Raw genomic sequence first — 26310 nt, 5'->3', positions numbered from 1 at the left:
TTTCATTTTTCTTTTTCTTTCATTTGATAAATGCTAGAAAGAGGAATATTAAAATTATTAGAAGGGAATCAAACCCATAAAACCCCAAAACAAGAACATCTAGCTATCCCCTCTTCACTCTTTCACATTAAGTTAGACAAGTATGCAGATTTTACGAGATTTTTTTGAAATTCTAAATTAATATATATATTCCCAAAAAATCGCGGACATAGTTTACATTTATATTAAGATAAAAATGAAAGAAACACAATACATAGTTTGCATGGCCTTGTGGTCACGTTTTGATTAATGTAGTAAGAAATTATATTGAAATTGATAATTTTGCGTAGGATCCGGTTGTCGTGAACGTTAAGTTCTGATTGGGAAAAGCCAAAGGGGGTCTCAGCTTTTGGTTGCTTGGCCATTTCAAGGTTTTACACATTAAAAGTCAAACAAACGGTTTCAACAATGGTAACCTCACAAAATCCAAAGACTGAGAAATGGTCTAAACTGTGTATCCATTCAAAAGTGTTGAACCCCAACCTCTATTTATACACCATGGAACACTTCTCCATTTCAATTCACTCTCTACACTCTTCAAATCCTATAAACTCATCAATACCCAAGTAAGCAACAAGTGATATTCATACTCCCAACTCCTTTTTACCATTCAATAGTTGATAGATTTGCCTACAGATCCAATCTTCTAAAGACTAAACATGGCCACTTTTAGAGCTTCAAGTTCGATGAGTTCATCATCAATTTCCTCATCTTCGTGTTGCCGAAGAGAAATCAACAGAGCTACTATCAACATGCCAAAGATTCAGAATAGCAGTTTCTCTCTTCCCAACCTCACAACTAGAGATTTGGTGGAGCAATTGAAATTGACAAGTAGTGGTTACACAAACACAATCACTACCCATATTCAAAAACTTCCCGAATCTCCTAGCAATAGTCCCAAGACGTCTCCCAAATGTGATTCTAAGGTTTCAGATCCCGTGGCGATAGCGAAGCTGTACGCGATCATGGAGGCTGTTGATGATAGAGTGGAGATGCATAAGAATATTGGAGAGCAGAGAAGAACTGGAATAGCCTACTGTTAACATCCATTAATGCAATCACTCTCACAGCTTCAGCAATGGCTGGTATTGCAGCTACTACAAGTGCAAGTGGCAGTGGCCCTCTTGCGGCGCTAAAGCTCTCTTCCACTTTGCTCTACTTGGCAGCTACTGGGATGTTGTCGATCATGAATAAAATTCAACCATCTCAACTCGCTGAAGAGCAACGAAACGCTGCAAGGTTGTTTAAGCAAATTCACGAAGAAATTCACACAACAATATCTATTGGAAATCCATCCAATAAACAAGTTAAGGATGCGATGGAGAAAGTTTTGGCACTTGACAAGGCCTACCCGCTTCCTTTACTAGGCGTGATGCTTGACAAATTCCCAAAAAAAGTGGGCCCTGCCACGTGGTGGCCTCAACAACAACGAAGGCAAGCGAAGGAACTTGGAGAGAGAAAGGATAAGAATGGTTGGGATGCTAAGTTGGAAGATGAAATGAGAGAGATAGCTGGGGTTTTGAACAGGAAAGACGAGGAAGACTACTTGAGGTTGGGTGAAAAGGCATTGAAACTCAACAAAATCTTGGCCATTTCAGGACCTTTACTAACAGGTCTTGCAGCTATTGGTTCTGCATTTGTGGGGTCTCCTAGCCATGGATCATGGGCTGTGGTGCTTGGAGTTGTTGGAGGTGCTTTGTCGAGCATCGTCAACACATTAGAGCATGGTGTGCAAATTGGGATGGTGTTTGAGATGTATAGAAGCAATGCTGGTTTCTTTAAGCTCATGGAAGAGTCTATAGAATCAAATTTGAAGGATAGAGAAGTGGAGAGAAGAGAGAATGGGGAATTGGTTGAAATGAAGGTGGCTTTGCAGTTGGGTAGAAGCTTATCAGAGCTGAGGGATCTTGCAGCTTCTTCTTCAGTGAAAGGGGAGGCCATGGAAGAGTTTGCAAGCAAACTTTTCTAATTTTGGCAAATCTTTTTGTAACATATGTAACCACTAACTCTAGTTGTTTGTAGTTTTTGTCCATAGATTGTTAATTAACTCCATTCATTTATTCAGTGTAAATAGAAGGTTAATGGACATATATATTTTTCAGAAAATTAAATTAGTCCACTGTGTTTCATATGGCATTTGGCATGTGTTGATTGAGTCTATTAGCACAACATGTTCAAAAGCAAAAATGACTGGCTATACATAATTTTTGGTAGTGTTTGATAGAATTTTAGAATTATGATTTGAGAATAAAGTTGTGTTTTGAGTTTGTGAGTTTTGAAATTATGATTTGAAAAGAGAAAATGTATTTGGTTATGAGTTTTGAAAAGAATTTTCAATACTTAATTGAAAAGCTTATAACTCATAACCAAACACACAACTCAAAACTCTATTGAAAATTTTATTCAAAACTCACAACCAAATTCTTTTTAAAATTCAATTGAAAAAAATAATTTGTCATTTTGATCTATGAAAATAATATCTATATTTAAAAAATATCAAAAACATATATATATTTTTTCCAAATAATAGGTGGCGATTGGCAATGGTTAAAAAAAAAGAAAGAAAGTTATTGTTCCGATCAATCAGCCAGACGACCGCTCGGACAACCAGGTAGACCAAAAATTAAAAATTTCTGCTTTACCAAACATGTACGAAAGAGAGGATATGTACGAAAAGGTGAAAGTTTTGCTTGGAAGAAGCTTTGCCAAACGTGAAAGAGAAGTGTGTTTTGAAATGTGTGCCCCATCCAAACAAAGGCTTCAAGAGAAGGGGTAGAATTTGATAAAGAGTCTAGCCATGATCAAGCTTCTTCAGCTCAAGCTTCTTCAGCTACATTACAGTATAGCTCCAGCCAACATGCTCAATCCACAGTTTCATCTTCATCATCAGCACCTGTAACTGCTGTGGCTAAGTCATTGCATCAGTTAGACAGTTAGGCAGTTACAGAGTAAACTAGAGTTAGTTAGTTTGTTATGAATTAGTTAGCTTGAACCAGAGTTAGTTTGTGTAGTTTATAAATACCTTCATCTCTGTAATTGTAATTCAATGGAATTAATAGAAAAGTTTTGATCTCTACAAAATATCTTTTATGGTATCAGAGCAATCAACTCTTGCGAGCATTGGTTCTTGAGGATTCATCAATGGCGTCTTCACTGCCATCTCTGAATCTGTCCTCTTCTACTGTATCATCTACTTCATCTTCCATACCTCCAAATCTTGCACTACTCATTACAAATCTGAATGCCTTCGTAAATGTCAAACTTGATGCCATAAACTTTATTATCTGGAAGAATCAAGTTCACAATATTCTGAAAGCTACACAGCTTCTCAGTTTTGTTGATGGCACACAGGTATGTCCATCATCCACTATCATTGATGAACATAATCATGAGATTCTGAATCAAGACTATACCAATTGGATGCTGATTGACTCTCATCTTCTCAGTTGCTTAACTGCAACTCTCTCACCATCTATCTTCACCTCTGGGTTATATTGTTCCACAAGTCATGAAGTGTGGAGTGTTCTTCTCAAATGTTTTACATCTTTGTCACGATCCCATATTCATCAGTTGAAGAATAAACTTAGTCAAATTGTGAAAAAAGGCCACACAATGGATACCTATTTGACTCAGATCAAGTCAATTGCTGACCAATTGGCTTTAGCTACATCACCTGTTGATGATGAGGATTTGGTTCTCCTAATTCTTAATGGTTTGCCTGATGAATATAATGCATTCAAAACAGCAATTAGAACTAGAGTTGAAACCATTTCCATTGGAGAGTTATGTTCCCTTGAATCAATTCATATTGAATCTTCATCTAAGCAAGCTCATGCTTCAGAACTTCCTTTTGCTTATCATGTTTCAAGCACTTCTCCTAGAGGTGGCTTTAGAGGTGGTTTTTACAGAGGTTAAGGAGGAGGAAGAATTGGTAGTAGGTTCTTTAAAGGAAATCCTAGTTCTAGCAATGCTAATTTTTAAGGTAAAGGCAGATCTTCTACTTCAGGCCAAAGTCACACAGGATATCAGTCCTATCAGTCAAGTTCTGCTGCTCACTTTGCTGCATCTAATCCTCATTCTTCTCAAGTGATTTGCCAGATCTATGGAAAACCAAATCACTCAGCATTAGAGTGTTGGTACAGATTGGACACATCTTCTTTTCAATCTTCAAGGCCTCAAACTCATCAAGCCTATATTACCAATACAAATCAGTCTGCTACTGGTTCTCCTGGTGACAGTTCTCCCAACACTACCAACTGGTTTTTAGATTCTGCAGCCACTAGTCATATCACAAATGACTTGAACAATCTCTCTTCTTATCAACCATATCATGGACATGATCAGGTCACTGTTGGTGATGGAACTGTCTTACCTATTTACCACACTAGTCAAGGTCTTCTTCTTACTCCATCATTTCCTTTTCATCTCTCAAATATGCTTCACGTACCTTCCATTTCTTCCAACTTAATTTCTGTCCATCAGCTTATTTCTAATAATCATTGCACTATTACTTTTGACAAAGATATGTTCATCATATAGGACAAGAGTACCAAGAAGGTGCTATATAAAGGCTTTCATTGCCATGGTCTCTATCATCTTCCTAGTGCTGCTCCATCTTCTGCATCTGCATCACCAGCTTGTTTTCAGTCCACTGTTAATTCTTCTCATTGGCATTTTATATTAGGCCATCCTTCTTTAAGGAAACTTCAGCACATTGTTACACATCATTTGTTACCTTCTTTATCTGTAAATGTTCCATCTGTTATTGATAATAAAATGTGCTCACATTGTTGTGTTTCCAAAAGTCATAGACTCCTTTTTAGCTTGTCTAATTCTACAGTTAATAAGCCATTGACTCTTATTCACTCTGATGTATGTGGGCCATTTACTTCATCTGTTTCTTCATACAAATATTATATGTTGTTCATTGATGACTATAACAAGTTTACATGGTTGTTTCCTCTCCATTATAAAAGTGAAGCTTTTCATAAGTTTTTGGAATTTAAAGCATTTGTTGAAACACAATTCTCTACTCAGTTACAAGTGTTAAGAAGTGACAATGGTGGTGAATATCTTAGCACCAAGTTTCATGTTTTCTTAAAGAGTCATGGCATCCAACATCAGTTAAGTTGTCCTCATACACCTGCTCAAAATGGAGTAGCAGAGAGGAAACATAGACATCTCATAGAGACCACCATTGCTTTTATGCACCACTTTTCATTGCCTTTTGCTTATTGGTTTGATCCTCTTGCCACATCTGTTTTTCTCATTAATGGACTTCCTACTGCTAAGATCAATTTTCTTACTCCTTTGAAATGTTGTACCACCATGCTCCTGATTATACATTGCTTAGAACTTTTGGTTGCAGATGTTATCCATGGCTTAAACCTTATGTTACACATAAAATTCAACCTAGGTCTGTGCTTTGTGTGTTTCTTGGTTACATTCCATCCACCAACGGTTATAGGTGTCTTGATCATGCTACTGGACAAATTCATGTTTCTAGACATGTTTTTTATGAAAATGTCTTTCATTTTGCTTCTTCTCTATCAGTTAAGTCTACCTCTCTTTCTTTGTCCCAACTGAGCTCATTTTTCTGGTCTGATCAGTCTTTATCTGTGTCTTCCCCTGCAGTTTTTCCTACTTCAGCTCAGTCACCACAGTCACAAATCTCACCACAGTCCCAAATTCTATCACGTCACAAATTCCAATTATTTTTGATCAATTTGATTCTATTCATACCTCATAGTCTGGTCATCAGTTCTCTATTCCACAGATTGCCCATCAGTCTGTCCCTTTTGCAAATTTATCTATTCCAGAAATTACTGCTCTTCTTGGTAGTCTGCCTTCTGTTTCAGCTCAGTCTGCTGGTTTGCCTCAGTCTGCTGCTGCTCTGTCTTAGTCTGCTGGTTTGCCTCAGTCTGCTGCTGATCTGCCTCTCTCTGCTGGTTTGCTTTCTTCTTCTTCTATCTCCAAGCCTATTTCTGAGCCTCAAATTCCCATATCTTCTTTATTTGTTCTGTTACCTCCTATTCCTTCCTCTCATTCTATGCACTCCAATTCTCCTCCTAACAGTCATTCCATGATTACTAGGTCTAAATCTCTACATCAGTGTTTTCTCACTTCTTCTGATCATACTGAGCCTCAATCCTATCAAGAGGCCTCTCAATCCAGTGCTTGGACTGCTGCCATGAAGGATGAATACACTGCCTTGATCAAACAAGGTACTTGGACTTTGGTCAATCTTCCTCCAACCAAAAGGGCTATTGGTTGCAAATGGGTATTTCGCCTTAAGAAAAATTCTGATGGGACTATTGCTTGGCATAAAGCCAGATTGGTTGCAAAAAGGTTTCTCCAAACTGAGGGCATTGACTACTTTGAAACATTTAGTCCTGTAGCAAAACAACCTACTATCAGAATTCTCCTCTGTTTGGCTCTTCATTTTCAGTGGTCTATCAAACAGCTGGACATTTCTAATACATTTCTTTATGGTATTTTAAAGGAGGAGGTGTACATGCATCAACCTATTGGTTTTGTTGATCAAAATAATCCTTCCTTAGTTTGCAAACTAAATAAAGCCTTGTATGGCCTCAAGCAAGCACCTACGGCCTGGTTCTCTACTTTTTCCTCCTTTCTTCTTACTCATGGTTTTAAGGCCAGTCATTGTGATTCATTTCTGCTTGTTAAAAAGACTCCTCACTCTATCACTGTCTTTTTAATCTATGTTGATGACATTTTACTTATTGGCAGTTATTCTTCCTATAATTCTACTCTCATTACTCAGATGCATTCTACCTTCTCTATGAAGGAATTGGGGCTGCTTAATTATTTTTTGGGAATCTCTGTTACTACTTCTTCAGGATATTTTTTATCTCAAAGAAAGTATGCTACTGAAATTTTGGTTAAAGTTGGCATGACAAATTGCAAATCTTTTCCTTCACCTTTGCCTCTCAAATCTTCTACAGATTCAGTAGATTTACCCTTTTCTCAACCTTCTCCCTATCGTAGTCTTGTTGGTGCCTTACAATATCTTATTATTACTCGTCCTAACTTAGCTTTTGTTGCTAATCATGCATGCCAATTTCTTCAAACTCCTCTTACTAGCCATTTTGCTTTGGTTAAAAGAATTCTTAGATATTTGAAAGGCACTCTTTATCAAGGTCTCCATTTTACTCCTGGCCCTTTTACCAGCTATTCCCTTGACCGAAGATCCACCACTGGGTATTGTGTGTTTTTGGGTCCTAATTTGATTTCTTGGTCAGCCAAGAAGCAACCTACCGTGTCTAGATCTTCCACTAAAGCTAGGTATAGAGCTCTCGCTCAAACTGCTGCTGAATTGAGCTAGCTTGGAATGTTGTTGTCTGATCTTCATATTGCAGTTCCAGCTCCCATCCTTTGGTGTGATAATCTGTCTGCAATTTCCTTATCAAGCAATCCTGTGTTTTATGCCAGATCTAAACATATTGAAGTTGATTATCATTATGTTCGAGAAAGAGTTGCAGCCAGGAAGCTTCTTATTTATCATGTTTCTTCTATGGATCAGCTTGCTGATTTGTTCACCAAGCCTCTCCCCTCTCCTCGATTTTTGTATCTTCAGAACAAGCTTCTGGGATCTTTCATCCCTTTCAGCTTGAGGGGGCATGATAAAGAGTCTAGCCATGATCAAGCTTCTTCAACTCAAGCTTCTTCAGCTACATTACAATATAGCTTCAGCTCAAGCTCCAGCCAGCATGCTCAGTCCAAAGCTTCATCTTCATCATCAGCACCTGCAACTGTTGTGGCTAAGTCACTGCATCAGTTAGACAGTTAGGCAGTTACATACACTACAACAAAAAGCACCAATGGCGACTAAAAAAATGAATTTCGTCGCTGAAAGTTGCACAAATGGCGACTAAATCCATTTTAGTCGCCAAAAATGAAGACTTTTGGCGACTAAAACCATTTAGTAGCCAAATGTATATGTATTGGCGACTAAAAATCAGTTTGGTCACCTATTATATGGGTTTCAGCGACTAACACAATTTTCGTTGCCAAAAGTGATGGTTTTTGCCGACTAAAACAATTTAGTAGCCAAAGGTGCTGGTTTTAGCGACTAAAAAACAGGTTAGTCGCTGAATGTGCAGGTTTTTGGCTACAAAAAAAAAAATAGTAGCTAAAAACTGACAATTACCGACTAAAACAGGTTTAGTAGCCAAAAGGTGACATTTTTGGCGACTAAAAACAGATTTAGTCGCCAAAACTGCTTTATTTTTAAACGGAACTTAATTTTTTAGCGACAAAAAATAATTAGTAGCCGATAATTATAGCATTGGCGACTAAAAATTGATTTTAGTCGCCAAAAGTGGCCTAAATTTTTTTTTAATAAATCATTTATTTTTTACATAAATTATATTTGAATAAAAATAATTATATTTATAAATATTGTTTTGTATTAATATCGGACAATATACTATATAAATAATATATATTTCATATATATTCATGTGATGTGTAGTGGCATAGTGGAGGGAGTGTGTTGTTAAAGGTTTGGAATGTTGGACGGCTGCGGTTCGAAACTCAGAAACAGCAAGAAAATGAGATTTTTTTTTTGTCGGAAACACCTTCGGCGACTAAAGAGTTAGTCGCCAAAAGTCTTTATTTTGGCGACTAAACGGTTTAGTCGGCGTTTGATTGAGTATTGGCGACTAAATTATTAGTCGGTAAATGTATGATTTTCAAAAGTGTAAAACACTATTGGCGACTAAATTATTGGTCGCTAAAAGGGCTCATTTTTGCCGACTAAAACAGGTTTAGTCGCCAATACCTCCCGCGACCATTTATTGGCGACAAAGGCAGCGACTAAAAATTTTTGTCGGGGAAACCAAAAACTTGATTTTTAGAGACTAAAAATGGACCTTTGGCGACTAAAAATTTAGTCGCCAAAGGTGATTTTTCTTGTAGTGATAGTAGTTAGGCAGTTACAGAGTAAACTAGAGTTAGTTAGTTTGTTATGAATTGGTTAGCTTGAGCCAGAGTTAGTTTGTGTAGTTTATAAATACCTTCATCTCTGTAATTGTAATTCAATGGAATTAATAGAAAAGTTTTGATCTCTGCAAAATATCTTTTAGAATTATGATTAGAGTGTTGCACTAAACACATCTCTTTTTTCTTATTTTGTATTAATGATTAGATGAGAAGATAATACTGACCTTCATTATTTACTTAGAGGAGTAATATATATTACCGAAATATTTTATGGACATACATTTCATCTTGGTTTAGAAAGGGAGAGGAAAAGGCAAAAAGGAAAGAAAATGTAAATGAAATATAAGTTGCTCTCTCCGTCTCATTTTGATAGTTCTTTGTGAGACTTTCAACTTTTTAATGGGGCATACAATCATTATACTTGAATTCAACTCTTCTACTCTCATTTTAAAATATATTTATAATTACTTATTGGGGACAATTTTGAAAATTTTGAAATTTAAAGTTTTGACTTTTTAAAATGGACATATATTTTGAAACATCTAAAAATGAAATAATAGAGAAACAAAATGGGATAGGGAAGTTTTATACATAACCTTGAATTTTTAAAACAGTAAAAATTCTAACTATTTGTTTGTATCCGTTAGTTATAACTAATGAAGAATGGAAAATATAGACAATTTAAGCACTTTGTTTGTTTGTTTGTTTGCTTGTTTTTTTTTTTTTTTTTTTTTTTTTGTTTTTTGTTTTTTGTTTTTTTTTTAACAACCACCTCTCATAGGTATCGTCATCCATCACCACCCCTTTTCTTTCTGAATCATTGCCATCCCTCCATCCCTTTTACACCATCCACTGTTACTCATCCGCTTCTCTAACTCACTTTCACCCATCTCTTATGTTTCTCAATCTATAGTCACTGTCATCATCCAACATCATGAATAAAAATTTATTAAATTGTCTAAAGTACTATTGTTCTGATAGTTATAACTAACGGATCGTTAAAATATATTCTATTTAAAAATTGAAAATTTTAAATTAAAATATTTTTTTTTAAAAAAATTAAAATTTAATTTGTTAAGTTTCAAACTCTCTAAGATTTTTTTTTTTCATAAAATTTTTCTAAATATTATTGATGGATGATGGAAATAATGTCCCTACAAAAGTGCAACCAAATAGTCAAATTAATTGTTTAAACCACTTGTGCAGAAGTAGCCAAACATAAATGGATTGACCCACCACTAATTTCAATTTGCATGACTCCTTAGCTTCAATAATGAAAGCTGGAAGATTCTATTGAAAACAAGCCACTAGCTCACAGTGGTAGAGCCAGAAATTCAACATAGAGGGCACACATTAATCACAACATTGAATTTTTTTCTCCTATCAAGTAACTAGAGAAAATGTAATTCATTTCATTCAATACCATTTATAGAGAGTTCTAGTATGTTATATACATGTGATACAATTGTTTAACCATAACTACTTGCATCTACCTATTGTTCTAACAAACTAACAACTTGCTCTGAGATGGTTGCTCTAAGATGGCATGAGTTGCAGCAGCTGATGTGCTTGCAGTTGATGTGTCTTTAGTTATGGCTGAGGCTGCAGCCTTGGCCTTGGCTATGACTGTAGGTTGCGGCTACAACCTTAGTTGTAACTAAGGCTGCCTTGTGCCTATGCTAGGCTGCCCTATGTCATGCTCAGCAGGTTATGATCCTTATCATTTCCCCTCAAACTTTAGGGACATGGAAGGTTCTGAATTTTTCCTTAAAGATATTGAAACCTAGAGACTGAGAATGGTTTAGTGAGAACATCTGCAAGTTGATTTGTAATAACCTTGACCCCTAATTAACGTAATCCGTACTTAATTATGTCTAATAGTAATTTAGGGAGGATTTGGGATTAATTTGCATGTGTATTGCATTATTTATGTGTTTCTATCTGTTTGTGATAAAATGATCTGTTCATGTCTTTGACTTTAAATTGCGATTTGAAAGCCTTATCGGCGTCCAAATCAGAAATCGACTTGATTTATATACTAGTTAGGATTTATAGAATTGTATGGTAGATTTATTTAAAATTCGGTTCGAAGCGATCAAATTAGATCAAATGAGCTAAATTGCAAGAGTTAGACTTATTTACCAAAATGCCACTTAGTGGCCTATCTCTACAACACATTTGAGACTTAATTCACATCATTTCATCAGTCCATTCTTGAGCCTAACCGATTAGAGAGAGAGAGAGAGTGATAGGAGATAACTTGATTTCATCTTGTCTTGCTTGAAGAATTGGTGTGTAGATTGCATAGTTGAGCTTCCTCACCTATAATTCAAGACTTAAGGTAGGAGACTCATCCTCTCACTTATGTATTTGAGCTGTTCTAGCATGGTCCATGGTGATATTAGTGATAGAAGTCTAGTTGTGGCTTAAAATGTTGAATTTAGAGCTAAATCATGCATGCATGAGTATATCATGAAGTTTGAGGTTGTTTTCATAGAAAATTTTGCATGCAAGTTCACATTTTGGTTTTAGTCCATGAATTCATCTTAATTTTGAGTTTAATCTTGCTTTGGATCATGTTTTGGAGCATTAAAATTCAATTGAACTCATGCATGTTTGTTTAAGCTTGGTTCATGAAGATTTATTGAAATTGTGTTCAAATTGACTCATCCTTGGGCTTTGATTTTGCAAATTGAGTTTTGAAACATGTTGTACTATGAGTTTACAAGAGTTTTCCAGAAAATTAGCCCAAGAGGATCGAATTTGGTGCATTAAAACTTGGTTTTGAGCTTGAAGGTTCAATCTGGAATTTCCAGAATTTGGACTCACGCTCGAGCTGGGAAAGTGGCGCTTGAGCGTGGAATACGAGCATCCAGCACTTTGCATTATTTTACAGTCCGCTCGAGCGGGGGGATGCACGCTCGAGCAGAGGTCGAGCGCCCATCGAGTGTGATTTTCGCACATCCAGTACTTTTACAGTCCGCTCGAGCGGAGTAAGTCACGCTCGAGCGGGGCTCTTTTGTCTGCATGTCCGCTCGAGCGGGGAAACCCACGCTCGAGCGAGACCCCTGTTTTCTGAAAATTCTGAAAAATATTTTTTATGGCAATTTTGCATCCTCATTCCATCCTAGGCATTCCTAGGCTATGTTTAAGACTCTATAGTGAGGATTAAAGGGTAGAAACACACTAAGAACCAACGACGTAAGTTTTGTATAATTAAAACGTGTGTTTTAAGTGTGTATCTGTTATGTGTCGTGTAGGTCACGTGCCACGTCCTGTCTGATCAATCTGCTCTGTCGGTCTGTCTTCAAGCCCACTATGAGTAATAACTCTGTAAAGTTATGTTTAACTTAAGTACTTTCTGACTAGTATTGTATGATCTGTTTTCTAAAATGCTATCTTACAAATTATGAATGAATGTCCAATTTTCTGAAAAGTAATTATGGCACCCTTAGTTCACGTGGCCCTCTCCCGAGGGTAATAATATCGCGACTAATCTGCATGTGGCCCTCGCCTGGGGGTAACAATACCATGGCTAATCTGCACGTGGCCCTTGCCTGGGGGTAACAATGCCATGGCTACTTGCGCGCAAGATATGGACCTTCGTGGTCGTTGGTACCAACTATATATGTGGGTCTCTGGACCAATCTGTTCTGATAGCTAATGAGTGTACCACGTATGACCTTATGCAAATCTGAATATGAAAATGTATATGAATCTGTTTCTGTTTTGAAGTCTGAGTATGCTCTGTTCTAAATGATGGATTCTAACTTGTGCTGGACATCACTCATATAACCCCTTTACTCTGTTATTATTCACTGGACTTTCGCTCAAAGTTTATATTATGTATGTAGGTGAGCCGGCTTGTGACCAGGGCTAGAGTTGACGGCCTTCTGTTTCATTTTTTTTGTCAGCCAACCGCTGTGCCTGCTGAGGAGGTTCCGATCGAAGTCTAACGCCAAGGCTGTTTTTGTATTTCATGCTAGTCTTAGTGTTTGTACTGTACAGTCAGATCTTGGGAAGTTCACTTCTGTAAATATTTTGTAATTATTATGTATTTGGACTAGCATGTTTATATATCTATAAGTAAGTTTTGAAATGTTCTGTCCCATGTAGTCATCATAGCTCATTGGACCTTGTCTATTTTGTATTATTGCTTCCGCTGCCCCTTATTATTTGTTAATCTGTTTAGAGGCCTTTAGTAATCCACGGATTACTGGCCGGTTACGGTGCTAAACCCACAGGGGCGGGTTTGGGTCATGACAGAGTGGTATCAGAGCACATGTTCTACCGCACACACAGGTCCATATGAGCTTAGGAAGTCCTAGTGAGAAGTATGGACACTCCATCTGCATGTTTATGTGCATTGTTCGAAAGTGAAAACATAAGTTCAAGTATAAACATGTGGATTTGAATACATAAAGCTTTGTTTACCTATAGCAAATGGACAATGCAAGGAATGATGACACAACAAGGTCCTTTGATGCCTGAATGAATAGAATGGAACAGATGTTGGCAGAATTGACTAAAGCTTGGACACAACAACAGAGACAACAACCTTTGCCCCCTCCGTCTCCACTGGTACAAGCTGAGGCAGACAATAATGACATCATCAATCTGACACAGAAATTCATGAAAATGAAACCGCCAACATTCTATGGTGGAATTGAACCTTTGAAAGCAGAGATGTGGCTACTTGAAATGGAGAAGTTGTATGAAGTGTTCCCTTGTACCGAAACTGAGAAAGTCCTCATAGCCACCTACACTCTGAAAGATAAAGCTCGCAGGTGGTGGTTACTGATCCGAAATGGTAGTGGGAATATGACATGGGTACAGTTTAATGCTATCTTCTACGACAAGTACTTTCCCCAATGTTTCAAGGATCGAAAAGTGTCGGAATTCCAAGAACTTAAACAGGGAAGAATGGCTGTAGCAGAGTATGAAGCTAAATTCACCGAGCTGGCACGTTTTGCTCCACATATGGTGGATACTGATTACAAGAAAGCACGGAAGTTTGAGGGAGGGCTGGACCTAGAAATATTTGACCGAGTGGGTGTCCTAAAGTTACCTACTTATGTAGAGGTACTCGACAGGGCATTGATGGCAGAAGCCACAATAGCAGCTAAGAAACAAACTATAACACCAACAACAGAATGGAGAGGAAAGAGGACTGGATTCAGTTTCAAGAAAGGCTGGTCAGTTTCGAAAAGGCAATATACAAGATCCTCCAGCAGCCCTACCCAAAGTAGTGGGTCTACTCCAAACTGCCCCGACTGCGGAAAGAAACACAGAGGTGCTTGTTATCGAGCCTCATGGGCGTGTTTTCGCTGTGGCAAGACTGGCCACATGGTGAGGGATTGCCCGATCAGATCCAATGAGATTAACCGTCCTATGGCAAGTTTCACCGGGTCTGTTTCCGCAGCAAGACCAAATGCAAGGGCCGATGTTAAAGGGAATGCAAACAATGAAACATTAAGGCAGGGGAGAGTGTTCGCCTTAGTGCCTGGTGACATACCCAACACCTATACTGTGGTGTCAGGTACACTCTCTGTATGTTCTAAAAATGCATGTGTACTGATAGATTCTGGTTCTACACATTCCTTTGTATCGTATGATTTCTCTCAAAAATTGACTAGACCACTAGAATAAATGACATATGTCTATCTGTATCCACACTGTCTGGGGATTCTATGATGTGTACTCATATTTATCCGGCATGTGATATTATGATTGGTGATATGGTGTTATATGTGGATTTATTACCCTTGGGCATTAGTCATTTTGATTGTATTTTGGAGATGGACTGGTTGACTAAATACTGTGCTACCATTGACTGTGCAAATAAAACTGTTGTGTTTAGACCACCGGGGATGTTTGAATTTACTTTTATTGGGAATGGGGTAGTTCCTCCCCCATATTTGATTTCGGCTATGAAAGCTGTAAAACTCCTTAGGAAGGGATGTAGGGGTTACTTGTGTTGTATACTGATTGCACCATCTGACAGTACTATTGTAGAAACAATCCCTGTTGCCTATGACTTTCCTGGTGTGTTTCCGACTGACTTACCTGCGAACTTAGTTGATAGGGAGATTGAATTCACTATTGAAGTGTTTCCGGGGACACAACCTATTTCCAAGACTCCCTACAGAATGTCTACCTCTGAATTGAAAGAATTGAAAACCCAACTTCAGGAACTGATAGACAAGAAATTCATCCGTCCAAGTACTTCACCTTGGGGTGCTCCAGTCTTGTCTGTCAAAAAGAAGGATGGATCTTTGAGATTGTGTATAGACTACCAAGAACTGAACAAAGTGACTATTAAGAAAAAATACCCTTTGCCCCGAATAGATGACTTGTTTGATCAACTTCAGGGTGCTGTAGACGTCCCCGAACGCCCCGGGAAGAACGAGCTCCTGTTCTGTTCATATTGGGGTCACTACAGCTCAGGACTCTCAAATTTGTCACGGTTCTAAGTCTGAACCAAAGAGTCCAAATCCGGCAAATCGTTTTGAGAAAAACAGATTTTTGAAAAGAAGTGCCAAACATGGACTGCTTTGCCAGATACAGAGTCGCCACCTAAATGTTTTTTAATGGGAAATTTAGGAAACCCTGACTCGGTGCCAAAGGCCACGTGTCCGTCATCACCAAAGTTGCCTCGGCTCGGGAACTTGGGTACGATTGGGGAAGGTCACTTCGTGAGCACCCCCGCTCGCCCGATCAAAGATCGGCCTCTACTAACCATGATATCTATTTTTGAAAACTTTGTGTGTTCTTATTCCGGTTATTAGCCTAGGTTACTATGTGATGCGCACAGCATACAAGTATAGACTGGATCGCCTGAATTGGAGCAAAACATTTCATGTTTGTTTGTTTGAAAATGGTTTGATAGTGCTACCTGTAGGTAGGCTAGGACGTGGATTTGCCACCCTCAGGTGGGCTTAGAAAACAATGGTTTTGCCACTATCTAGTGGGCTTAAAACTCACAGTCAATGATTTGTTCCAATCCAAGTAACCCAACCTTCACCCACAGGCATTCAGGCAGATATATCACATAAGCATATAGCCTCATGGTAAGCATGCTATTCATGGCATTCACTCACACGCATGCAAGGATGCTACAGCATAAAACTTACCGAGTACTCCAAGCCAAAACAGAAACTACATTAGAAATCATGCATGATCCTAAGTATACATAAATGCCTAATGCAACACATGCAAAATGCAACTATAGCAGGCCCGGCTATTCTAAAAGATGGCATATGGGATGCAACCGCTAACAAATATTCAATTTGGAATTGAAAGTACAATGTAGTTAGTATGATGCGCCAAGCCCGGTGCATGCAATACAGATGAATGAAATGCAAACATGCTATCATATTGTATGCTAATTGAAATGTGCCCTAATCTAACCACCATAAGCGGATAAATAAAAGGGAGAAAGACGTAGGGTTGGAAGACATACAACACACACACGCATACTTATTACAGTTATGCCCTCGCGCAGAGGGTCCGAATAAATATACAGTCCCGAATAAAAGAATATTACAGTCCAAATATTACAGTCCGAATAATGTACAAATTCCTAATTAATTAATCAATTAACTAAGAAAGTTGTAAAACTGGCGTGCAAGGCAGGGACTGCCTTGCTTCTGATGAATGATGCATGTCTAGGCTGCCTTGCGCGGAAATCCACTGGGATGCCCCGATTAGCCTCTGTTTTGTGATTCTTCTTGGAAAGCACGCCAAACTCCGGAAGTTTGCTGATTCTTCATTTGCTGCAACAGAGAGCAGGAAAGGGGCATAGCAATGTATTTCACAAATATATGCGTGCCTCGATCCTCGTGCCACCAATCACGCATATCGATGCATGATGGTAGAGGAATCGAATTGTGCAACTCAATATAGGATGAATGCACGTATAAACATAACAAAACCTAACTCCATCATGGGTAATCCGGAATGTCGGTGACTGGGGAATTGAGACGCGTTCCGTCACTCGGAGTACGAAACGCACCTCGCTTCCCGTGCCCGGGCTAACTCCTATCCCGTACATGATGCAATATGCATGATATGCATGAAATGCAACTAAGATACGGTCCTAACATACACAATGTTATGAAAATGGGATGCCTCGAAATGCGTGCACACGGGCACGCAAATCGAGAAAATGCATGAATGCGATCTAAGATACAACCTAGTATGCACTATGCTGTGAAAATGAGATGTCTCGAAATGCGTGCACACGGGCACGCAAATCGAGAAAATGACATACGCAATGTAAATGACATGGAAATGTGATATAAGCTTATACTAACATGAGGGAGCCTCAGCCACACTCACATAAGAGGCCGATGAATGAAAATGAAGTGCCTCGAAATGCGTGCACACGGGCACGCAAACCGAGGCAATGGCATATGTAATGCGATATGGCTAAAATGGCATATAGAATGCAACATGGACTTATACTAACATGAGAGAGCCTCAGCTACACTCACATAAGAGGCCGATGAATGAAAATGAAGTGCCTCGAAATGCGTGCACACGGGCACGCAAACCGAGGCAATGACATATGCAATGCAATGGCATGGAAATGATATGAAAACATGCTAATAGAATTTAAGCACTGAAATGTGGGGGAAAAAAGCCCCGGAATGAGGCGAAAACACACCCGATGCATAGAATAGTCCCGAAACATGGACTTTGGCACCCGAAATGGCCTATAGCTATACCAAACATGCATAATTGGTACATGGAATGAAAAGACAGAAGCAAGACAGCCCCAAAATAAGCATTTCACCAGTACAAATCATGGCCAAACAGCAAGCAAAGATAGGGCAACAATGGCATGCAAAAATGGCCCTAAACATGAGGTTATGAAGCAACTCACAGCTGCTGACGCCAAACAGGTTATGGGCCTTCAACAACATTGAAGAGGGACCCAAAATATGCACATTTACAGAACTGTAAAAACCCTAAAAACAAACATAGATATGGCTAAGCTTTTATGCAAGAAAATGGGCCAAAAGGTGGCCAAAGAGGCAAGTGGTATATGCACAGCCCAAACTGAAAAATTCCCTTCTACAAAATTTAAGAGGGACCAAAAATAAGCATATTTACAGAACTGTAAAAACCTCAAAACAGTATACAAACATGCTAGAAATGCAATGCAAAATGAGGCTCAAAAGTGGCTATAACACAAAGTATGCAAAATATTCCACAAATGGCCAAAGACCCTTAATGAAATATTAAGAATGGGCCAAAATAAGACTATTTCTATCTCTGTAAAATAACCAAAAATGGAAGCACAATGGGCTGCCAAAGCATGCAAAAATGGGGACCAAAGAGGAGATATAACATGAAGTGGCATATGGAGGTCCCAAACAGTGATGATCCCTTCTTCAATGTTGAAGAGGGGCTCAAAATAAGCCTATTTTTAGTTCTATAAAACGCCCAAAAATGGAAGCACACTAGGCTAATAAATCATGCAAGAAAATTGACATACAAGGGGATATTGAAGTAAGTGCAATATGGGGGCCTCAAACAGGGTTGAGCCCTTAATGAAACAAGAAAATGGGCTCAAAAAAATGACCTTTTCAGTTTTGGTTGGAGCTCAAATCAGTAAGCATGTTGGCTAAGAAATTGGTGCAAAATTGAGCCACAAAAGGGGGAAAGTGGACTTACCCTTGAAGGCTTGACTTTGGTTGCCTCTTGGCTTGAGTTTGTGGCTCCTTAGGCCTTGGAGAACACCTTCAAACTTCTGGAGTGGAGGATGGAAGGGTGGGGGTTGGTGGTGTAGAAGAAATGGTGGTGTTGGACTTGGAGGTTTTTCAAAGAAATGAGAGAGATGGAGGAGGATTTTGTATCCCAAGCTTGAAGACCAATTCTTCTAACCTCTAAGACCAATGTTTCCTGCTGGTTATAAGGACCAAAAGGAGGGGGAGCATGGAAGGAAAGGGTGGGGGAAAAGGACCAAGACTTTCCCCCACAAAATATCCCCCGGATACAGATCTTTTCTGGGGGAAAAAGCTATACAGCTGTAAAGTGAATTGTGTGAGGAACATGGCCGGCTCATTTTTGGACTTGCAAGTGGCCGGCCGGCCACCTCCCCTAGCCGGCCGGCTAGGGGTCAAAAAGGTCAACTTGAAATAGTGGCCGGCCACCACATAATGGTGTCCTCCCATGTGTGTGCATCACAACCCTGTGGTTCGAATTTGGAAACTCTAAAACAGGAGAGAGAACAAGCCATTTTCAAGAGGGGTTCAAAAGGGTCAAATGGAAATAGTGGCCGGCCATGAACTTTTAGGGTCCTCCCATGTGTGTGCATCACAAATATGTGGTTTGGGTTTGAAGAAAGTGGCCCCAAGGTGTTCAACATTGGCTCGGAAGTGCGAAAAACGGGTGTCGGAGGGCGAAAATGGAATATAACTGGTTGCCAAGATAATTGCTGGCCTCCCACCCTCCAGTGACCTTCTTGGTGATAAAGCAGAGGTACCTACCAAAAATGAAAGAAAATCGATGCAAAACGAATGCTCGGGGGCCAAAACACGCAATTCGGGGTCCCGAAAATGAGCTGCCAAGCACCGAAAGTGGCATTTGGCCACGAAGTGGGTTTCTCAGACCCCAGTGTCCCTTAAAAGGGAGAAAATAAGAAGTAGGCCAAAAATCAGAGCGAATAGAGACGGTTAAGCGGTCCCGAACCGAGGCACACGGCCTGACAGCTCCGAAAACCGGGAACCGGGCTCCGAAATGGGAAAAATGGCCTATGGCCACAAAATGTAGCCCACGGCCACTAAGAGATGGTCTACAGGAACCCTCCCTTCCCTCAGGAAAAGAAACAGAGAAAACCGAGCCTGGTTCGCAAACCGAGGCAGGGTATAGAAGAGGGTTCGGAAGTCCGGAGGCAGGGCTCACGGCCAAGACTCTGAAACTTCTGAACGAGCACATTATGCAATATCACCAAGTGCTCAACTGATGACGTCTGAGTCTCAAGGTCGGTCAAAAATGGGGTGTCTACAGGTGCCCAAGTGTTTTCCAAGATTGACCTCAAGTCCGGGTATCATCAACTAAAGGTTAGAGCTGAAGACATAAAGAAAACTGCATTCCGAACTAGATATGAACATTATGAGTTTTTAGTAATGCCGTTTGAAATGACCAATGCACCTGCAACTTTTATGGATCTTATGAATAGGATGTTTAAATCATATCTGGATGATTTCATTGTTGTATTTATTGATGACATTTTGATTTATTCTAAAGACAGGAAAGAACATGAGAACCATCTGAGAACTACCTTGTAGATTTTGAGAGAGAAAAGGTTGTATGCTAAATTGTCCAAGTGTGAATTCTGGCTCGACAGTGTGGCATTTTTGGGACATGTAGTCAACAAGGATGGAGTTTCTATTGACCCTCAGAAAATTGAAGCCGTTATGGATTGGCCTAGACCAACAAATGTGATAGAAGTCCGAAGCCTTCTAGGACTTGCAGGTTACTACCGGAGGTTTGTAAAAGACTTTTCCAAGCTTGCCGTGCCATTGACTCAATTAACTCAGAAAAATGTGCCATTTGACTAGAATGAACAAAGGGAGGCAGCTTTCCAAGAGTTGAAAACCAGGTTAGTGACTGCACCAATCTTAACTTTGCCTAATGGTACGGATGGATTTCAAGTGTACAGTGATGCTTCTTATAAAGTCTTGGGGTGTGTACTAATGCAAAACGAAAGGGTGATTGCCTATGCCTCTACACAACTGCTACCTCATGAAAAGAATTACCCAACACATGATCTTGGGCTGGCAGCCGTGGTGTTTGCTTTGAAAATTTGGCGCCATTACTTGTATGGGATAACTTGCGAGGTGTATACAGACCATAAGAGCTTGAAATACTTCTTCACCCAAAAGGAATTGAATATGAGACAGAGGCGATGGTTAGAACTAATCAAGGATTATGACTTGCAAATTTGTATCATCCGGGGAAAGCTAATACCGTAGTAGATGCCTTGAGCAAAAATCCAGTGCGAATTTTTCATGTTTGTTATCCAACCAAAAAGAATTGTTGATTGACCTAGAACAAGATGGGCTATTATCTGCTATTTCTGTTCAACCTGCTATTCTTGATGAGATCAAACAAAAACAATGTGAAGATGAATACTTGAAAAAGATCATAGAGGAATTTGATTTGAAGCCAAGGCCAGGATTTGTGTTTGAGAATGGTTTACTGAAACTTCAGAATTGTCTTTGTGTATCCGATTGTGGTGAATTGAGAAAACGTATTATGACCGAAGCTCACAATAGTAAGTTTGCTATGCATCCAGGGAATATGAAAATGTATCATAATTTGAAGCGAAATTTTTGGTGGCCTGGAATGAAAAAGAGTATTGCAGACTTTGTGGCTAGATGTTTACATTGCCAACAAGTTAAAGCTGAACATCAACGACCTGCTGGTTTGCTACAACCACTCCCAATACCGGAATGGAAATGGTAGCACATTCCCATGGACTTCATTGTGGGATTGCCTCGTTCTTCTTGAGGTATGGACTCTATCTGGGTTATAGTTGACCGTTTAACTAAGTTTGCCCATTTTCTGCCTGTCAAAACTATCTATAATGCTGATAAATTGGCCAATATCTATATGACTGAAATTGTGAGATTGCATGGAGTGCCAGTATCTATTGTGTCTGACAGGGACTCAAAGTTTGTATTGAGATTTTGGCAGAGTTTGCAACAGGCTTTGGGGACTGAATTGAGACTGAGCAGTGCCTATCACCCACAGAAAGATGGCCAAACTGAACGTACGAACCAAACTCTGGAGGATATGCTCAGAATGTGTGTATTAGACTTCCAAGGGAATTGGGAGACCTACTTGCCATCAGCTGAATTTGTGTACAACAACGGTTACCATTCAAGCATTGGAATGGCTCCTTACGAAGCTTTTTATGGAAGACAATGTCGATCTCCGTTATGTTGGGCTGAAGTAGGTGATAGACCTCTGTTAGGACCGGAACTTGTGCAAGAAACAACCGAGAAGGTGAAATTGATCCAGGAACATCTGAAAACTGCACAGAGTCGGCAGAAAAGTTATGCCGATGTTCGAAGAAGAGATAGGGAATATGAAGTTGGGGACCATGTGTTTATAAAGGTGACCCCGATGAAGGGTCAAACTTGGTTTGGTGTGAAGGGAAAATTGGCGCCAAGGTATGTTGGACCTTATAAAGTCCTTGAAAAGATCAATCCGGTATTGTATCGGGTAGCCTTGCCTCCAGTAATGGAACATATGCATAACGTCTTTCATGTATCGATGCTACGAGAATATCTGAGAGATCCACTCCATGTCATTGAGCTAACACACGTACTTTTGAAAGATGATTACACCTACGAGGAAAGAGCTATTTAGATTGTGAACAGCAGAATCAAAAGACTGAGAAATAAAGAAATACCACTAGTAAAAGTTGATTGGCAAAACCACAGAGAAACCTATGCAACCTGGGAAACCGAGGAAGACATGATGAAGAGATTTCCGGACTTGTTTCTACTAGACCCAATGTTGTCTCAGAATGAAGGTAATTCGAGTTTGGGGGGCCAAACTCTTTTTAAGGGGGGAAGACTGTAATAACCCTGACCCCTAATTAACGTAATCCGTACTTAATTATGTCTAATAGTAATTTAGGGAGGATTTCGGATTAATTTGCATGTGTATTGCATTATTTATGTGTTTCTATCTATTTGTGATAAAATGATCTGTTCATGTCTTTGACTTTAAATTGCGATTTGAAAGCCTTATCGGCTTCCGAATCAGAAATCGACTTGATTTATGTACTAGTTAGGATTTATAGAATTGTATGGTAGATTTATTTAAAATTCGGTTCGGAGCGATCAAATTAGATCAAATGAGCTAAATTGCAAGAGTTAGACTTATTTACCAAAATGCCACTTAGTGGCCTATCTCTACAACACATTTGAGACTTAATGCACATCATTTCATCAGCCCATTCTTGAGCCTAACCGATTAGAGAGAGAGTGATAGGAGATAGCTTGATTTCATCTTGTCTTGCTTGAAGAATTGGTGTGTAGATTGCATAGTTGAGCTTCCTCACCTATAATTCAAGACTTAAGGTAGGAGACTCATCCTCTCACTTATGTATTTGAGCTGTTCTAGCATGGTCCATGGTGATATTAGTGATAGAAGTCTAGTTGTGGCTTAAAATGTTGAATTTAGAGCTAAATCATGCATGCATGAGTATATCATGAAGTTTGAGGTTGGTTTCATAGAAAATCTTGCATGCAAGTTCACATTTTGGTTTTACTCCATGAATTCATCTTAATTTTGAGTTCAATCTTGCTTTGGATCATGTTTTGGAGCATTAAAATTCAATTGAACTCGTGCATGTTTGTTTAAGCTTGGTTCATGAAGATTTATTGAAATTGTGTTCAAATTGACTCATCCTTGGGCTTTGATTTTGCAAATTGAGTTTTGAAACATGTTGTACTATGAGTTTACAAGAGTTTTCCCGAAAATTAGCCCAAGAGGATCGAATTTGGTGCATTAAAACTTGGTTTTGAGCTTGAAGGTTCAATCTGGAATTTCCAGAATTTGGACTCACGCTCGAGTTGGGAAAGTGGCGCTTGAGCGTGGAATACGAGCATCCAGCACTTTGCATTGTTTTACAGTCCGCTCGAGCGGAGGGACGCACGCTCGAGCGGGGACCTGAGTCACACCCTCCAGCGGAGGTCGAGCGCCCATCGAGCGTGATTTTTGCACATCCAGTACTTTTACAGTCCGCTCGAGCGAAGTAAGTCACGCTTGAGCGGGGAAACCCACGCTCGAGCGGGACCTCTGTTTTCTAAAAATTCTGAAAAATATTTTCTAAGGAATTTTTGCATCCTCATTCCATCCTAGGCATTCCTAGGCCATGTTTAAGACTCTATAGTGAGGATTAAAGGGTAGAAACACACTAAGAACCAACGACGTAAGTTTTGTATAATTAGAACGTTTGTTTCAAGTGTGTATCTGTTATGTGTCGTGTAGGTCACGTGCCACGTCTTGTCTGATTAATCTGCACTGTCGGTTTGTCTCCAAGCCTACTGTGAGTAATAACTCTATAAAGTTATGTTCAACTTAAGTATTTTCTAACTAGTATTGTATGATCTGTTTTCTAAAATGCTGTCTTACAAATTATGAATGAATGTCCAATTTTCTGAAAAGTAATTGTGGCACCCTTAGTTCACGCGGCCCTCCCCCGGGGGTAACAATACCGCGGCCAATCTGCATGTGGCCCTCACCCGGGGGTAACAATACCGTGGCTAATCTACACGTGGTCCTTGCCTGGGGGTAACAATACCATGGCTACTTGCACGCAAGATGTGGACCTTCGTGGTCGTTGGTACCAACTATATATGTGGGTTTCTGGACCAATCTGTTCTGATAGCTAATGGGTGTACCACGTATGACCTTATGTAAATCTGAATATGAAAATGTATATGAATCTGTTTCTGTTTTGAAGTTTGAGTATGCTCTGTTCTAAATGATGGATTCTAACTTGTGCTGGACATCACTCATATAACCCATTTACTCTGTTATTATTCACTGGGCTTTCGCTCACAGTTTATATTATGTATGTAGGTGAGCCGGCTTGTGACCAGGGCCAGAGTTGGCGGCCTTCTGTTTCAGTTTTTTTGTCAGCCAACCGCTGTGCCTGCTGAGGAGGTTCCGATCGAAGTCTAACGCCACAGCTATTTTTGTATTTCATGCTAGTCTTAGTGTTTGTACTGTATAGTCAGATCTTGAGAAGTTCACTTCTGTAAATATTTTGTAATTATTGTGTATCTGGACTAGCATGTTTATATATTTATAAGTAAGTTTTGAAATGTTCTGTTCCATGTACGTCATCACAGCTCATTGGACCTTGTCTATTTTGTATTATTGTTTCTGCAGCCCCTTATTATTTGTTAATCTATTCAGAGGCCTTTGGTAATCCACGGATTACTGGCCGGTTACGGTGCTAAACCCATAGGGGCGGGTTTGGGTCGTGACATGATTAGTAGATACAATATGACAAATGACAAGCTTCTTAGCAGCCGCTCTTTCTCTGACATAATGATAGTCTACTTCAATGTACTTGGTCTTGACATGAAAAACTGGATTGTTAACCGAAGCTATGGCAGACAAATTATTACACCAGCGAGTGGGAACAGATATAGACACATGAAGGTCAGCAAGATGTATGCCAAGCCAACTCAACTCTGTAGAAACTTGTGCTAAAACTTTATATTCTGCCTCTGAGGATGACCTTGAAACTATTGGCTGCTTTTTAGCACACTAAGAAACTAGATTTGGACCAAGAAAGACACAATACCCAATAGTAGATCTTCTATCAAGAACATTGCCAGCCCAATCTGAATTTGAGAAAGAATTAAGAATGAGAGGACCACTAGTAAAATGAAGGCCATGACTTAATGTGCTTTGAGATATCTGAGGAGTCTCTTAATTGTTGAAAAATGACTTTGCAACGGATTTTGCAGAAATTGACAAAGATGATTGATAGCAAAACTAAGATTTGGCCTATTAATGGTAAGATACTAAAGAGCACCCACTAAACTTCTGTAAAGATTGGGTTAAGAGAAAGGAGGATCATCATCAACTGTGCTAGCAATCTTAGTTGCCATGGGAGAAGCATAGGATTTAGAATCACTCATACCAGCCTTAGCTAAGATGTCTGAAACATATTTTTGCTTGGACAAAACATATCCTGAAGAAGAAGAAATTATAGAAATTTCTAGAAAATAATTAAGAAAGCCTAACTCTTTCATAGAGAAAACATAATGCATTTGTTGAATAAGAGTGGAGATATAAAGAGGATCACTTACAGTAAGAAGAATATCATCAACATAGACAAGAAGAATAGTAATGGAAGTAGGAGTTTTCTTAACAACCAAAAAAGAATCATAGTGACTAGGAATAAAGTCATGAGATAGAAGAAAAAAACAAAATGTATAGAACCAATTGGAGCTTGTTTTAAGCCATAGAGAGCTTTCTGAAGCTTACAAACAAGTGATGGATGAGCACCATCAATGAAACCCTGGGGTTGTTGCATATATACTTATTCTTCAAGAATGCCATGAAGAAAGGCATTAGAGATATCAAGTTGTTTAATGGTCCAATGATAATGAAGAGCTAAACATAAAAGAACCCTTATTGTAGGTTGCTTGGCCACTAGATTGAATGTTTTATGATAATCCACCCCCTCAGTTGAAAAAAAACAAAACCTTTAGCAACAAGCCTAGTTTTATGCCTAGCAATGGAACCATCAGAATTTTC

The 26310-nt window shown here is 39.2% G+C and overlaps 1 protein-coding gene and 1 pseudogene across 2 annotated transcripts; both read left to right on the top strand.

Moving 5' to 3' along the window:
- Positions 1-580: 580 nt before the first annotated feature.
- LOC114293624 (putative F-box protein At4g22030 pseudogene) lies at positions 581-2145 on the top strand (annotated as a pseudogene). The gene has a single exon (XR_014341124.1). The product of XR_014341124.1 is annotated as a putative F-box protein At4g22030 pseudogene (transcript).
- Positions 2146-13689: 11544 nt separating this feature from the next.
- Positions 13690-25534, top strand: LOC145799516 (uncharacterized). Its single transcript, XM_082889107.1, has 2 exons — positions 13690-14542; positions 25515-25534. Exons 1-2 carry the CDS (start codon positions 13690-13692, stop codon positions 25532-25534), a joined length of 873 nt encoding a protein of 290 aa, XP_082745233.1.
- The last annotated feature ends 776 nt before the right edge of the window (positions 25535-26310 follow it).

This window comes from Camellia sinensis, chromosome 9 (assembly GCF_055761805.1).
Source record: "Camellia sinensis isolate YWXY chromosome 9, ASM5576180v1, whole genome shotgun sequence".
NCBI lineage: Eukaryota > Viridiplantae > Streptophyta > Magnoliopsida > Ericales > Theaceae > Camellia > Camellia sinensis.
Note: the sequence above shows the minus strand (reverse complement) of the source record. Positions and strands in the feature narration are given on the sequence as shown.